This window comes from Enhydra lutris, unplaced genomic scaffold (assembly GCF_002288905.1).
Source record: "Enhydra lutris kenyoni isolate GAN:26980312 unplaced genomic scaffold, ASM228890v2 scaffoldscaffold13, whole genome shotgun sequence".
Lineage (NCBI taxonomy): Eukaryota > Metazoa > Chordata > Mammalia > Carnivora > Mustelidae > Enhydra > Enhydra lutris.
Window position 1 is genome coordinate 26937980 of NW_019154097.1, and position 16214 is coordinate 26954193.

The 16214-nt window shown below is 48.1% G+C and overlaps 1 protein-coding gene across 2 annotated transcripts in view; it reads right to left on the reverse strand.

Moving 5' to 3' along the window:
* The window catches only part of LOC111146314 (stomatin), a 27816-nt gene that overhangs the window by 3845 nt on the left and 7757 nt on the right, over positions 1–16214 (reverse strand). The window contains exons 2-6 of one of the 2 annotated variants that reach the window (XM_022501816.1): positions 11902–12005; positions 10505–10577; positions 9285–9367; positions 5875–6078; positions 4806–4940 (exon numbers count right to left, since the gene is read on the reverse strand). In XM_022501816.1, coding sequence (XP_022357524.1) covers positions 4806–4940; positions 5875–6078; positions 9285–9367; positions 10505–10577; positions 11902–12005 — 599 coding nt within the window. The remainder of the gene's footprint in view (positions 1–4805; positions 4941–5874; positions 6079–9284; positions 9368–10504; positions 10578–11901; positions 12006–16214) is intronic. The other variant, XM_022501817.1, reaches the window with a different exon arrangement.

Consider the following 16214-nt stretch of genomic DNA (forward strand, 5'->3'; position numbering starts at 1 on the left):
TTTATTTGTCAGAGAGAGAGAGAGGGAGAGAGAGCAAGCACAGGCAGACAGAATGGCAGGCAGAGGCAGAGGAAGAAGCAGGCTCCCTGATGAGTAAGGAGCCCGATGTGGGACTCGATCCCAGGACGCCGGGATCATGACCCGAGCCGAAGGCAGCTGCTTAACCAACCGAGCCACCCAGGCGTCCCGGGTTTCTTATTCTTAAAATTCGAGAGCACCTGCCTCCTCGGGCCACTGTGACGAAGACAGAAAGCTGAAGCCAAATCAAGGCAGTTCCTTTCACTTCATGATCCTCGGAGAGGAGGGCTGAAGATACCGGGATCCTCAAGCTTCACTGGGCAGTTCCACTAGGATATTCACACACGGATCTCAAAATATTCACGGTTCCTAATACTTCCGTGAGAATCAGGATCCAAAGCAATGGTCTTAGGACCAGTGGAGTTATGATTACTTACACCGTTACTGTTGGGGGCCACGTTAGGGGTCAAGCCCTGGGCAGGAGCTAGGGGTAGAGGATGGATGCCCTCGCCTCCTTCAGCACCTGGTCAAGCAGGGTACACAGACAAGGAAATTGGACGCTTCGTTCCAGCGTGACAAATGTGGACAGAGATGGGTATGAGGCTCAGTGCCAGCCCTCAGGGGAAAGCAGTTTTTGCAGGTGAGGTGGTGAGATAAATAAGTTGAACAGGACAGGGCAAAAGCTTTGCTGTTTGGACAAAGTTGAAGAATACTTCAGGCAGCACACATGAAAAAGTACTGTGGTATATTAAAAAAAAAAGCTGGTGTATTCCAGAAAAACGTAAGTGGCTGAATATGGTGTGAAGCCAAGGGGAGGTAGGGGTGCTTGGTCTGCAGGCTGTAGGCAGTGGGAAGCTGCTTAAGTTTCCAGAAGGAACCTCACCAGGTCTAGCTGGAGAGGACAGGCTGACAGATGCCTGGGGACGGATGGGGAGACTCGGTGAGGGGCCAGTGGGACAGCCTCGGAGTGACCAGGGCGATTCGCCGGTAGCGGGGATGGAGGGAGGAAGGGGCTGGGGGGCTCTTCAGGAGAACAGTCAGCAGTATGGAGGCTGACTGGGTACAGGAAGGGAGAGGAACTGAGGCAGGGCCCTGGGTTTCTAGGTTTGGGTGCCTGGGTGGTCCCATTAGGTTAGATGGGGGATATCAGATGTCGTATCACCAAGAGAAGGCACTCAGCTTAGAGGATAAAAATCTCAGCTTATCAGGAGGTCCTACTTAGGTCTGCGAGAAGGGGCAGGAGCCAGGTACATGCCAAGTGCCTCACGTAACCGTGCTCTAAGGCAGGCACTGTACGTACATACAGAATGCAAAACTGAGCTCGGCCCCGAGAACAGATGACATGGGTTTTTCCATATCATCTCAGATGACCAGTTAGGCACTTTTTCCCCCCCCTGGTCTGGACATGGACCAACTGCAAAGCTATCTCGTCTCCCACTACCAGCCAACACACAGTCTCTTGGCCGGGCGGCCAGACCCACCAGGCTAGGCGCGCCGTGCTGTCTAAACACCGGCCGCGTAGATGCCGTGAATGGGACCTCAGAGAGCAGAGCCGGCTGCTTGTGGGGCAGCCCCAGGCTGATCAACACTTCGTATCGCTTGATCCATCATGTGAGAGTCGGGCATTTTCAGGCCTGTGAGGCTGGTACTGTGGTCTCCCCTTCCAGAACTGGGGCGGGCCAGGCTGAGAAGGGCAGAGAAAGGGGACTCTGCATTCCTGCACTCGCCCCTCTCAATGAATGGATGATGAGGCCCCGGGAATATGCGCCTGAAAGCATGTGCCAGGCATTCTTTTCAGAGGCGTGAGAAAGGAAATCAGGAAGGATGCAAGTGGGAAAGGTACTACATTCAAGTCAATCATAGCTAGTCTACACACTCGACAAAGAGGTTTGGCTAAGATACAGTCAAGCTTGCAGGACAATCTGTCCTCTTTCGTGCCAGGCACCTTTCTCTCAAACCATGTTCTGTTCACTCTCTCCATTGCCTGGTGCTCCTTTGCATGAATAAAGCAAACTCTATCCATTCAAAGGCAAGGGACACGCGGGCAGATTCCAGTTTGGGGTACGACAAAATGCTGCCGTGAACACTCCAGCACGTGCCTTTTGGTAAACACGCGGAGGGCATTTCTGTTGGATACACACTGCCAGAGGGCTTTCCAAAGTCTCTCTTCCAAAGAGACTGTAAATTTCCAAATTTCCAAATTGTCGGTCTCGCTAACAAAATCAGAGCACCAGGTCCTCCCTCCCCCACACTCAGTTCTTTTCTTTCTTTTTTTTTTTTTAAACCATTCTGGATATCTAGCATGGCGTCTGCATGGGATCTGAATTTGCATTTCCCTGATGGCTAATTAACTTGAGGAATTTCTCTCTGAAGTCTCTTAGTCTAGAGGCCCTCCTACCCTTTTCTTTCCCAGTTTACACATTGAAGAAACAGACTCCCTATTTTCCATGAGAACCTGAATATATGATTTTGAATTTTTGGCCTTATGGTGGCTGCAGGGTTATTTTATTTTACAGAAGGGAAAGACTCCTTGTGATTCTATGTGCTCACCCTAATCTTAAAGACAGGCACAGCCCAGGTCCACGAGAATAGTCTAGATGGTCCCTACAGTCTCATCTAAGTGGGAGCACAGTTATTCAGCATTCTAACGGGATTCCTCTGTCTCTTCCCATTGTTATCAGGGAATTTCCTTCCTAGCTGCTGAGAACACCTGCAGACCGCCCATCACGGGAAGTCCAAAGGAGGCAGTGAGAAACAGAGGGGAATTCTCATTTCTGTGGTCACTCATCAACCGTGTGACCTTGAGGAAACCATAGAAATTTTCTGGGCTTCAATTTTCTTCATCTGAACGGTGGGATGGCAAATAAGTTTCATTTTTAGAGCCCATTCCAAGTGGCTGAGGCTTGTTACCTGGAGGGCAATAGGAGGAGTCTGAGGTCAAGTCTAAGCTCAGTGGAAAACAGTGCTGCAGTTAATTACCAGCAGGGGAATAGGAGGTGGGAGGGGCAGCATCTGGGCCAGGTTATTTGTCACCTCCAGAAGGTATAATCTCTAAGGACATTTCAGGCTCTGACATTCTAAGTCGTCTATATGTGATAAATTCCATTCAATATGGCTTGGAAAAGGGACTGTTGGTTAATGACATATTCTAGATAAAAGCAGTTCCTAATTTTCAAAATACTTATTAGCACACAGTAGGGCATCTTTAATGTTACCAGAAATACCACTTAGTCTTCTCAGGGTGATGACTATGAGAGTGAGCCCTTGAGGCTTCCGCGGCATTACCAGCTGTCCTCAGAAGCACTAGTTATCACGTTGGGAAAACCTAGCAATCCTGGTCAGTAGAAAATTCTGGGCATAGTGTGTCAAAGGAGCTACTACTCTATTTGGTGTTGGCTAAGAAATTATAGCACCTGACATCTTAAAGGCTTCCTACTAGAAGGTTAGGGTTCTGTACTTAGCCAATTCTCTCCAGCTGCCACTATTTTCCAACAAAACAGACTGGTTTGCTCCTTGCATCTTGGGAGATCTGTCAAGTCCACAGCAAGCCCTCTTATGTCAACTGTCCCTCTTCCTCCACTCACTCATATCTGCACAAGGGGCTGTGGGAGCTTATTAACATCTGACTTTGCCCTTTTGACTAAACTTTGACCAAAGAAGATCTCCCTCCTGTGAATCTGGAATCAAGGCTGGTCTATCCCCTTTAGTGTTCAACCAGGGAGGTATGGAAACTTGAGAGTCAGACACCCTGCCCTCAAGCTATCAGCAGTGAGGTGGGGTCCAGGCGGTAGAATGATTAGCTCCCTTTGGTCTTGACCGCAATGTGGTCCTGGGCTCCAACTCTGGAGACTTGAGTCTGCTTCCCAACCTTGGGTTTGGCAAGCTATCCCTGTGTCCTTCTTTATTAGCTCCAAGAAATCCTCTTTCCCAGATTAGATGAATAGACGTTTCCTTGACACCTCTCATGGGAGGCACGCACCATGCAGGCTGCAGAGGTGGGCAGGGATGGGGATGACCAAGGAAGGGGTGGGGAGGCAGACATCAGAGAAAGAGGAGTGAAAAAAAGTTAAGAGGACAGAGAGGAAGAGGGAACAGTAAGAAGGAAGAAAAGCCTGAGAAAAGAGAGAATGAAAGAGAAGACAAAAATAGGGAAGGAGGGGTGCCTGGCTGGCTCGGTCAGTAGAGCGTACGACTCTTGACCTCAGGGTTGCGAGTTTGAGCCACACGCTGGGTGTAGAGATGACTTAGAAAAAAAATAAAAGCTTTGAAAGAAACAAAATAGGAAGGAACAGATGGTGAGCACACTGACAGGAATGCCCAGTTGCTCTGAACTCAGAACTGTTAATTTGTGCTTAGTGGGGGTCTGGGAACATAGGGAATAGGAGACGCGGTCACAGAAGACTGAGCAGCTCTGCACACACTGCCAGGCTCACAGGACGTTGTGCAGCAAAGCAAGCGAGGCAGAGAACAGGTATGGTACGAGCCTACGTTCGTAAAACAAACAGGCCGGCAGTCAAACACCCTCATCAGGGAAAGCCCCAGTATACACACTAAGCTGTCAGGAGCCGTGGCCCCCGGGGGCACGTGACTCAGATGCAAGAGGAAGGCTTTCACCTTGACATACACGTTAGGATTATTTCCATTTTGGTAACAACTATGTTTTGCTGTTTTGTAACCAAGAAGAAAACTCAATAGGAAAAACAAAGTATGGAAAAGAGAGAGAAAGAAAAGAAAGAGAAAACCAGAGAAAAGAAAAGAGACAAGACCAGAGCAGACAGCAAGTCTACCTTGGCTCGGGCCTCCCGGGATGCCTCTGCCTCCGCGGCCATGGCTCTCTGGAGCTGCACGGGCAGCTTCACGTCCTTAATCTCCACGCGCTCCACCTTTATTCCCCAGTCATCAGTGGCGTCATCCAGGGTACACTGTTCGGAAGAGAGAAGGCCAGCAAAGAAGGCTCAGCCCTGCCCAGCGGCCGAGGACAGACCACTGAGCCGGGGAGCGGACAAGGCGCTGGGGGAGATCCGGGGGAGAGGTCAGGTCTCCTCTGTGGGGGTCGGGGCCTGGGGAGCTGATCCTGGTTCTCTTAAAGAAGCTCATGCGGGGGTTGGCAAGCTTCCCCTCAAAGGGCCAGACCGTGGTTGTTTATTTTCAGTTTCAATTTTATTGCAACTCTTTAACTGTGCCATTGTGGGTCAAAACCAGCCATGGATAATATATAAACCAGTGTGTATGGCTGTACCCCGACCACACTTTACTAATAAAAACAGGTGGCCCGCTGGCTCCCGATCTAATGTGACTGAACCATAGTACTTCTTCGTGCTTCATCGGGGTCCCTTTGCAACGGGAGGAACGAAGCCTTCTTTTCTGTTTGCTGTGGTGGTCGTGGGCATCAGGGTAAGGCCATAGATTTGATACATGATGACATTGATAAATAACAAGATCTCGGATTTTAGTCCTTTATCTTTTTTGGACCAGCCAGGTTTAATTCATAATCTATGACTCTAGAAAGCTCAAGATGCATATGAGTTACAAGGGAAGTCATGGGTCTCATGCAGAGAACAGAGCGTTAACGACACCTGCGCTGTCTTGCAGAATGGCCTCAGAATTATTACGCTAAATGAAAAAGGTTAATGCTAATTCTTGGGGGGAACCCTGCATGGAAGGGAATAAAAAAAAGTAATGCAACCGAGCTGTTAAGCCATGAGATCTTTGTGTGAAAAATACTCCTTTCAACGAGTTTCAATGAAGAGAAAAAGGCTGGCCAGTGATTCTCCCAATCGGAATGAGTCAAAAGTTGTCAAACAACCACTAACCCTCTGGCTTCATCTCGGTATTTCTGGTGACTCACGACCTCACCTGCATGTTGTGTGCGATTTCTTCTCTGTCGGAGAGGATCTGGGAAAGGTTCTTGGTGCCCAGGACGTTTCTCAGAGTCGTTTGTGCTAACAAACGGGTCGCCGAGTCGGCGTTGGTGATATTCGCCACGGCGAGGGTGGCGTTCTGCACACGGTAATAGACTACGCCGTCCACACTGATGGTCACCGAGTCCTTGGTGAGGATCTGTAACAGGAAGGATGCCATTTCACACCTGCCCACCGACTCCTTCTTTACGAGAACTGTAAGCAGTGTTGTTCTCTAGAACATCTTAAGACACCAGCCGATTTTCTGTAGTAAGTGATAGTGACAGAGTGTAGTGTGCCCTCCAAGTTCGGACACTGAAACCTAACCACCCACAGGATGGCATCAGACATTAGGAGGTGGGGCCTTTGGGGCACGCTTGGGTCATGAGGGTTGAGCCCTCATGGTCATCTGTGAATGAGGAAGCAGAGCCTCATCCAGGCGCTGAGCCCGCTTGAACCCTAACCTTGGATTCCAGCCTCTGATGGGGTGAACAATACACAGTGGTTTATAAGCCACCCAGTGTGTGGGATTCGGTTAGAGCCGCCTGAAGGGACTACGACGACGCAGCATCCGAAAGCTAACTATGCCTTTGGAATTTTAATAAAATACATTCACTTATTCGCTAATTCAATCATTCAACAAATTCTGAGACACCACTCAGCAGCCGGCACTGTACTTTCCAAGAGGGCGGGGAATCAAGGAAGCCGTGGCAGAAAGAAGGAGGGACAGCTGTCGGTGGCAGGGGCAATACTTGAACCACGTCTTACAAGAAGAACTCATTTCCCGAGGGTGGTGTGAGCATGTGCAAGGGTGGGAGCATCACGCACGACATAGCCCGGCGCTGGGGCAGAACCCAGGCTGGGTTAACTCTAAGGCAGCACAGTGAAGTCAAACACAAAGGGAATGGGGACTGTTGTCATAGGGAGAGGTGAGGGTAAAAATAAATTTTATAGCATGCTACATAAAAATGCTTTCCAGGACATCATGCGTCCGGGCTTCTTCCCACCCCCTTCCAGGTGGCTCCTTAGTTTGGTTTTCAGGTCCTCTGACAGCGGCCCACTGGCCTCACTCCTTCCCACTCCCTGCTGCACATCTGCCACACTGGAGAAGGTGGAGGTCCCACACGCATTGTGTTCTGTGTCCCAGGCCTTCGTGCGGGTGTCCCCACCCTGCTTGGATGTCCTCTCCTCTCCCTCACACCAGCAGACTGGCACATGATGATACATCATCCAAGACACAGCTCTTTTCCTCTGTGAAACTCCCCTGACGAGGCAGGGCTAGCCACGATCCCGTCTGCACCTCACTGCAGCGACCATGCTGCCTGTCGTCCTTATCGCTTCTCTAATGGACCATGCGTTTCTTGAGGGCACCTTGTCTCTGCTGTCTCTGGCACTGGCAGAGTGCCAGAGACAGCAGGTAGTGAATCAAGGAGAGAGGAACTGAAACGTGATCCTAGGAACACAGTGACTGTGGCAGAGCGTGCGAGGGAGGGTCAGGAGACCTGAGCTGTGCCTCCTGGACCTGGCTTGGTGATCTCCAGTGAGGCTCTTAGCCTGCTGGTCCTACAGAGTCCTCATCTGTGAGATGGGGCTAAAAACACAGCCGCATTCTGCGCATACTGCTGGCAAATTGCTTTGAAGTTGAAGATCCAGCCGAACGGGGCTCTTTCGGGAGTGTAAAGGGCTGTGTAACGGGTGGGCAGTAACGGCAGTGGTGTGCATTGCTCTTCTGTCCCTGTCAGGAAGGAAAGCAGTCACCTCTTTTTTCTGATAATCTAAAAATACTTCTAATAGTGTATTACCACGTTGGCGTGCAAATTAATGATTTCCCACGATATGATCGGGAAACGCATATCGTTTCTGAACAGCCTCTTGCCCCTGCGACTGCCACAGCCAGAGCTTTCTAAAGCTGCAGCGTCTCTGCCTACTGTTATTCATCGGCGGGGTACTTCTCTTTCTTCATATTCCGTTCAAGGGGGTCGGAAGAAGGACTGCTTGCCACGTTCCAGTCTGCTGCAGGTTCAGCGGCTCCCAGGAGAGGAGGGAGCCGCTGGAAGCCTGCTGGATGTCTGCAGCGTTTACAGAGGGGAGCCTCAGGACTCCCAGCTACCCTGCTAGGGGCTCCTTCTGAGGGTCCATCTTCTCTGAAAGATGGGAAAACGTGCAGAGAACACAGCACAGCTTTTAGCCCTGTTCTCGTGGGTAACAGTGACTGCTGGCGTCCCTCCGTGCACATGGATGATGAAGTCTGACCTCAGCCCCTGTCTGGATCGGCACCAGCAAGGAGGTTCCTACGCTGGTTCCTGGGGTTCGAGGCCAAGAGAAGGCGACCGGGCCAGACTCTACCAGCCTGCGGTGCACCTGGCTTCTAGCCAGGAAACACTTGACACTCTTCTGCCCCTCCCTTCATCCTGTTTCCAGGCTTTCTATCGGCCTTGGTGACGACGCCTCCCTGGATACGTGGCCCAGGATGGCCCTCACCGTCAAGGGCCACGAGGGAGTGAACATGAACGTCGGGTGCGTTTAGCATGGAGCTGCGGGAAAAGAATTCGGCGAGGAACCCACGGAGCTGAATGTAGCTCCCGATTCTGCCACTCTGGTCTGGTGGAAGCCCTTTGCCCCATGGCAGTTACGTGCTTTTCAAGGATCCTGCTGTGAGTTTCAACTGTGATATTCCTTATGAAGTAGTTTGAAAGAGCATGGAGTAATGACTATTACAAAACATTATATGCTTTATCTAAAAAGCCAAATGAGCAGTTCCTAATTCTGTATCTAGAATAAAATGAAGAACCTTAAGAAGAATGTTGTGTTAAGCTGGATTTCCTATCAGAAACCTACAGCAGAGAAGTGCAGTAGGAAAAAGGATGACAGATACAGTAATACTAACACTAGGCTACACTTGGTAATAATAAGCACATATGCACTTAACTATTTATTAGCCACTGGCCTAAGCACTATACATGTAAGGGCTCAGGTAGTCCTCACAAGAAGTAGGTTCTACTTCTGAAGTAGGTTCTACTAGGGACGCCTGGGTGGCTCAGTCAGTGAAGTGTCTGCCTTCGGCTCAGGTCATGATCTCAGGGTCCTGGGATCGAGCCCATCTACCTGTCCTCATTGCTGGCTCATGCTCAAGTGTGCTCTCTCTCCCCCGTCCCCAAAAGTAGGTCCTACGATTATAACCTCTAATTTAACAGATGATGAAACTAAGGCACAGAGAGGTTAAGGAACTTGCTCAAAGGCACACAGCTGGAAAACAGGGACAAGCAGTCTCTACACCCATGCTCTCACCACTCTATGCTGTGCTGCTCTTGTCGCCGGCGACTTTCACACATGACACTTGTTATCAACGGCATAAGACCACCTTACCTCCTGAGGAGGAATGTCAAATGAAATGGTCCTCATGTCTACCTTGATGAAGCTGTCAGTGCAGGGGAGAATAAAAAACAAACCTGCAACAAAGAAACACAGAACGTTATCGAGAGACACTGGCGCCTCATCCCTTCCCCCTAACAGAATCAAAGGAACCAATGGAAAGAAGCCAGGTCGCCTCAGTGCACGAGCCAGATGCCAGGAACGCCAGACTCCTGCTCCCTCGCCCCACCTAACTGCTGCCACTGAGGCCCGTGACGTCATTTCCTGACTCCGCCACCACAGGCCATCTGGTCTTTACTTACACCAACACGATCCTTCCCATGTCTTTCTGCATCTTCCAGGTTCTCTCCTTTGTCCCGTTTTCTCAGCCCACGAACCCCTGAATACGCCACATAAGGTCCTGCATGGCCTGCCCCGGCGCCCCTCTTCGGACGCTCCCCTCTCCTCGAGCTCCACGCTCATGCTGGGCCGAGCCACCTGCAGGCCCTTTCCCTCCCTGGGCCCGCCATACCCCCCCCCCCCCCCCGCCCCCCCCCCCCCGCCGCCCCTTCCCCCCCCGGGCCCCCCCCCCCCCCCCCCCCCACGACATCACGCTGCCCATGTTGCCGTTTCTACTGGGAATACCGCCCCTCTGGCCAACACCTCTCCATGTCTCAAGGCTCAGCCAAGCTGTCATCACCTCCAAAGCCTGGTCTCATCCTGCTAGGTGGGGTCCGTCACCTGACTCTGGGTTTCCACAGCTATCTGCAATGACTTGGTCATGGTACTTATCACATGGGATTGTAACTGCTTCCTTTTTGGTGTCCACTAGACAGCAAGCTCCTTGAGGGCAGGAACTATGTTTTAGCCTCCCTTGAATTCCCAGAGCCTGGAATACAGTAGGGGCTGAAGGGAAGTTTGCCAGAACTAAGGCGTAGAGAGTAAGATCTAGAAAGCCTTTAGTAAGTAGGAATTCTATGCTTAAACTTCCACAGTTGTGGCTATTCTTGGCCTAACATAATCTTATCGGCGGGGATGGGAAGGGGAGAGGAGCCCAGGGAAGGAAATGGCGATTGTAGCAAGACCGGCCAGCCCCACTCTGCTATTGTCACACGGCTTCTGTTACAGGCACTCTTTTCTATGTCAACAGGGAAGGGACCCACGTAAGGGAATCCACATCAACAAGAGGAAGGACTTCGGTCTCCAGGCCAACGACCCAGAATTCTAGTACTGACCAGGCCCTTTGGCTCCTCCTTGTAAAATGCGACCCAGTCTAAAGATGATGGCTCGTTCATATTCTTTTATGATCTAGATGAAAAACAAATAATAATTAAACATGAGGAGTACAAATCTTTATATACATTATGTATTTATAGGCAGCTTGTTAAATATATATTCTGTTCTAAACAGGTTAGATGCCTCTATGTTGTTTTTTTCTCTAAAGTCTAAACAGTATCAGGGTGCCTGCCTGGCTCGGTCTTTAGGGCATGCGACCCTTGATCTCGGGGTCATGAGTTCGAGCCTCCTGTTGGGCGTAGGGGATTTCTTAAACACATAAAACTTAAATAAAATAAAATCCAAACAGTATCTATAAATAACATGTTCAATGCTGAATTACCAAGCAGGATATGTATTTACTATTTTTTTAAGTGATTATAAAAGCAATAGATATTTCACTGTATAAAATTTGGGAAGTAGGGGCGCCTGGGTGGCTCAGTGGGTTAAAGACTCTGCCTTCGGCTCAGGTCATGATCCCAGGGTCCTGGGATCGAGCCCCGCATCGGTCTCTCTGCTTGGCGGAGAGCCTGCTTCCTCCTCTCTCTCTGCCTGCCTCTCTGCCTATTTGTGTTCTCTGTCTGTCAAATAAATAAATAAAATCTTTTAAAAAAATTAAAAAAATTAAAAATTTGGGAAGTATAGAGTAGTATATAGGAGCAAATCCATAACTCCACTCCTCAGCTGTTAACATCCTCACTCAGTTACTCATTCATTGGTAATAAAGACAAGAAATAAAAATGACTAAATTTCCCACAGTTTATCTCCTGACTCCTTAAATTATAATCATAAACTTATCTGAAAATTCTTGGAGCATATTTTCCCTTCTTAGGAATATGTAAATGATAGTCATTTATCAAAGTATTAATGACTTTATGGAAAAAATAACCAGCAATTGGGGGGCCCTTGCCATATGCCAGGCATTGGGATAAGTATGTTTAGAGACATTCTTTAATACTTGCAATGGCCCCGTGAAGTGGGTGTTGCTACTTCCTCCCATCTTACAGGGAGGAAATGAGGCAAAGGTCGTGCAGTGAACAATGGAGCCAGCAGCCAGTCCTCAGTGTCTTGACTCTGGACAGGACCACCCCAAATCCCCAACTTTGGAACATTTCCGATGGGGATCCTTCCTCTAACCTCTGAGATGGGCTGCCTGGACCACGGCTGAAAGAAGACCCCATATTCCATTACAACAGGTGACTAGAGGGAATTTTCCAAGGGAGAGACGAAGGAAAAGGGATTCAGGCCAGTAGGTCTCTCTCTCTCTCTCTCTTTTCTACACAGATACACACAACGGGGGGCTTATGTAGTGAGGGGCTGACCCCTTGGCAGACACAAGTGACGTCTTCTTTATTACCTTTATGCACATCCATACCGAGATGGGGAAAGTTATAACAGTGAACAAGAACGAGACAACCACCAAAATCCAGCCACAAGGTCCAAGGCCTGTACTGGGGCTATCTGTGAAAACAAAAAATACACATCTCTTGTCATTGTTAATAGCAAACTCCCACCACCTTCATCCTCTGTCCACGGAACTCACCGATGCCTAGAATTCTACTGTGTTCCCTGGATTTCCCCATCTAATCCTTGTAACAACCCTGAAGCACAGGGGCTACTTTTTCTCATCTACTTAACATGACAAGGATTTCCCACATTATTTTTTATCCTGCAAACGTTTATTAGGTGCCTAATATTTATTATGCCTTGTGCTCTGCACTGACATGGTAAAAGTAAGACCCAATCCCGGCTCTCAGGAAGGTCTTGCCTGTCTCAGGCAAGACAGACAGATCATTACAACATTAAGCGGTAAGTGTCGACACAGACTGTAACACAGAATGGGAGCAATTTACATAGCTGGGACAGAGGTGACAGTGGGGTAGGACGGGTAGGGGACTGTGGCTGTTGTCAGAGGCATGTCTTGAAGGATATAACGGTTAAGGAAGGTACCAAAAGGGTGGGGACGGAAGGCAAAGAGCATTTAAACTGAGGGGACAGATGAACTAAGGCAAACTGCGAGTGATTTCCTCTGGCATGTGCACCATACTTTATTACCCCTTTCCTGGATGATTAAACACACTGTTTCTGATTTTTCAGGATTATTAACAATGTATCACAAACATCTTCACACATAGTTTTCCTCTGGCTTTTCTAATTGCTTCCTTTCCTGCAACATGAAATAGCTCTTGTCTTACTAGGAAGGTAATACACACCCCACTGCAAGAATTTCAGCGGGGCCGGGGATGGGGGTGGGGGTGGGATTAGTCGATCCAGAGATGATGAATATTCTTCCAAACCACACACATTTTTATAAATAAATTCTGTGAACTATTTCTCTCCCTTCTATTATTCTCACCTTATTTTTTTTTAGCCTTTGTTGCTATGCATCTGTGCTTAAAAGAAAATTATCTATTTATTTGAGACAGAGGAGAGAGAGTGAACAAGATGGGCCAGGGGGAGGGAGAAGCACACTCCCCACTGAGCAGGGAGCCCACCATTGGGCTCAATCCCAGGACCCTGAGATCATGACCTGAGCTGAAGACAGATGCTTAACCAACAGCCCCCCAGGTGCCCTGCATCTGTGCTTTTTATGTTCTAATTTTTTATCAGCTACACGTGCACAGAGTTTAAAAAGTCCCAAAGTTCTCCAAGATTAATACAAAAAGAGAGCAGTCCCCCACTTACCTCTTCCAGTTTTTCTTTCCTCAAAGGCAACTGCTCTGTTGGCTGAGTATTTTGGTCTACACTTCTCTGTTTCTAAATAATATGCTTGTTTTGTCACTTGTTGCTTTCTCCATTTTGAGCATTACTTATTGACTTTCCATGATAGAAGAAGATTTAGCTTCTCCCCCACCCCATAAATATACCCATCCTTCTAATTATATCATCATTTTGGTTAGATCATTATCAAATTTTACACTTCATGAATATGTAAATGCGATTCAAAGATAAGCCAGGTTGGGATGTCTGATTTGTTTTTCTGTCCCATACAACTTTTTGTTTTTTTCTCCAATGTCTTGCTTTTTCCCTTTGCTTAGTTTTTAATGCATGCATTGATTCAACCTCAAACCTCTCATCAGTGGTCTAAATCTCCTCTCATAAGGGTCAGGTGTTCTACCAACTTCCTCTTTGAAGACAGTATCTCTTGGAGGGGTGTCTGGACTTGCTCTCTTAGGTGGCGTGAGCGGTTGGTCCAGGGACTGTGTTTCCCTACAATCCTGAGAAACCCCCTTCACTTCCGGGTTGTGTTTTGCACTTTCTGTACCCAGTGTCTTCCTCACTTTTAGTTTGTTTTTCCTGTCTGTGGAGGGCGGAGGGACGGAAAACACCCAGGGATACTCTCACTTTCCTTATGAACCACAGAAAGCTTCTGCAATATTTCCAGGAACTGTCTTGGTAATGAGAGGGAGAATGGCAAGAGGGGAGGAGGCAGGCTGGGCAATGGTTACGGCTTGGAAGGACAAGGATGGCAGCGAGACAGGCCTTTGAATCTACGGAAGGCCAAGAAATAAGCAGAGTTGAAGCTGAGAGCCTGGGAGAAGAGGGACACAAGGTGGCACCCAGATCAAGTGCTCTGAAATGCAGGATGCAAGACCAGAAATGCTACAGATGACCTAATGGTTTTCTGGTCCTGTGTCACATTGTGAGGTAAAGGTCTTATGCATAAATGAATAAAAGTGCTCTAAGTTAATCTCCCGGAGGTTTCTAAACTATAGTTTGTGGGGTCATCGATGTATCTACTGAGAGGATATTCCAAGCACGGACCTGTGCAGAAGCTGCCTGTGGAGAAGCCTCCCTCAGGCATAATCACAACTGATGATAATCCCAGCACCTCTGGTAGACGGTATGTCGTAGGCACTGTGTTCAATTACTCGAGATGCCTATCTCATTTACTCTTTATAAGTTAAGTTGAAGTTAAGTATTTTTTTTAAAGATTTTATTTATTTGTGAGAGAGGGAGAGAGAACACTAGCAGGCGAAGAGGCTGAGGGAGAGGGAGAAGCAGACTCCCCGCTGAGCAGAGAGCCCGATGCGGGGCTCGATACCAGGACCCAGGGATCATGACCTGAGCCGAAGGCAGACACTTAACCAGCTGAGCCACCCAGGTGTCCCAAGTATTTTTAATTCGATTTTACAAATGAGGTAATTGAAGCAACAAAGCTTTCCCAAGACCACAGAGTGGAGGAGGACCCGGGATTCAAACACAGGTCATCCTACCCCAGAGCCCACGTTCTAAATCAAGTCATTCCTTCTGTCCTTTGCCTCTGAATTAAAAAAAAAAAAAAAAAAAAAAAAAAAATCCTCATGAAAGAAGATTTTGTGTTTGGAGCACTTTCCCAAGACAGTATCCAAACTGGGAGAACATGGTAGGAGTTCGGAGAATGAAATCTGATATTCGTACAGAGGAAGGCCTCCTATTTCCAGCTGTGCCTATTTATAGCAAAACAGTCTCAGGCTGGTGGCCAGGCTCAGGTCTAGGCTTCCAAAGTGAAGCAGATTCCAAACAAGGAACAGACTGGCCACAAATACTTTTCTGACAGCATTTGGTGCCTTCTAAAATACTGCCCCAAGCCTCCTGTTCCCAGGCAAATTTCACAGCTCTCTGTCCTGAACATATTAGACTATAAACTCTCTGAGGGCAGTGATGTTTCTTACTTTTCTTTTATCCCAGCCCAGTCTTTTCTCATGTGTTGCATGTGCATATGTGTACACGCTCTCAGTTTCCACCATGATTACATGGGATTACGTGGGATTACAAACAAAGAGCAACAAGAAATGAAGTGGAGATCCTAAAAACTGGGCTTGGTCTTTCACATCTCAAATGCTCAGCTAGAAATAATCAGTGCATACGCTGGGGATGGCACCATTCTAGTGCCTAAACTAGCCCATACTCAAGCCTTGAAATTCTTCCCCATCTGGTTAGAGCTTCGAAAGGTACACAAATCACATTCCTCTGAGAGGTGAGGCTTCAGCTTCACCAGGATATTAGCGAACCCTTCAGAAATTCTCAGTTACTCCCCCAAATTTCATGAAATTCATTTCTTCCAAGTTTCTCATTCACTACCTTGAAGACTGGATCCTCCCTACCAGTTGTACGAGGTAAAAGGCAATAATGAGCACCCAGCATTCCTGAGATATTCTGGTTGATACCGCTGGGTGGGAACACTCTGAAAGATTAGGGATCCCATGACACTGGGTTGTAAATACTACTTGGCTGCGGTTAGTTTTTTTTTCTTTTACTACCAACTCTTCTGAAAACTGCATCAAATTTTTATTATTTTTTTTTATTTTTTTTAAAAGATTTTATTTATTTATTTGACAGACAGAGATCACAAGTAGGCAGAGAGGCAGGCAGAGAGAGAGAGGAGAAAGCAGGCTCCCCAAGGAGCGGAGAGCCTGATGTTGGGCTCGATCCCAGGACCCTGGGATCATGACCTGAGCCAAAGGCAGAGGCTTAACCCACTGAGCCACCCAGGCGCCCCTGCATCAAGTTTTTAACTAACCAAAACGAGGTTTTGAAAATGGGTATGAGTGTATGTATTAACACCGTTTAACTCAATATTCAAACTGGGCTTATCTCCAGGGAACTGACAATGTTTTTAAAAGATTATTTATTTATTTATTTGACAGACAGAGATCACAAGTAGGCAGAGAGGCAGGCAGAGAGAGA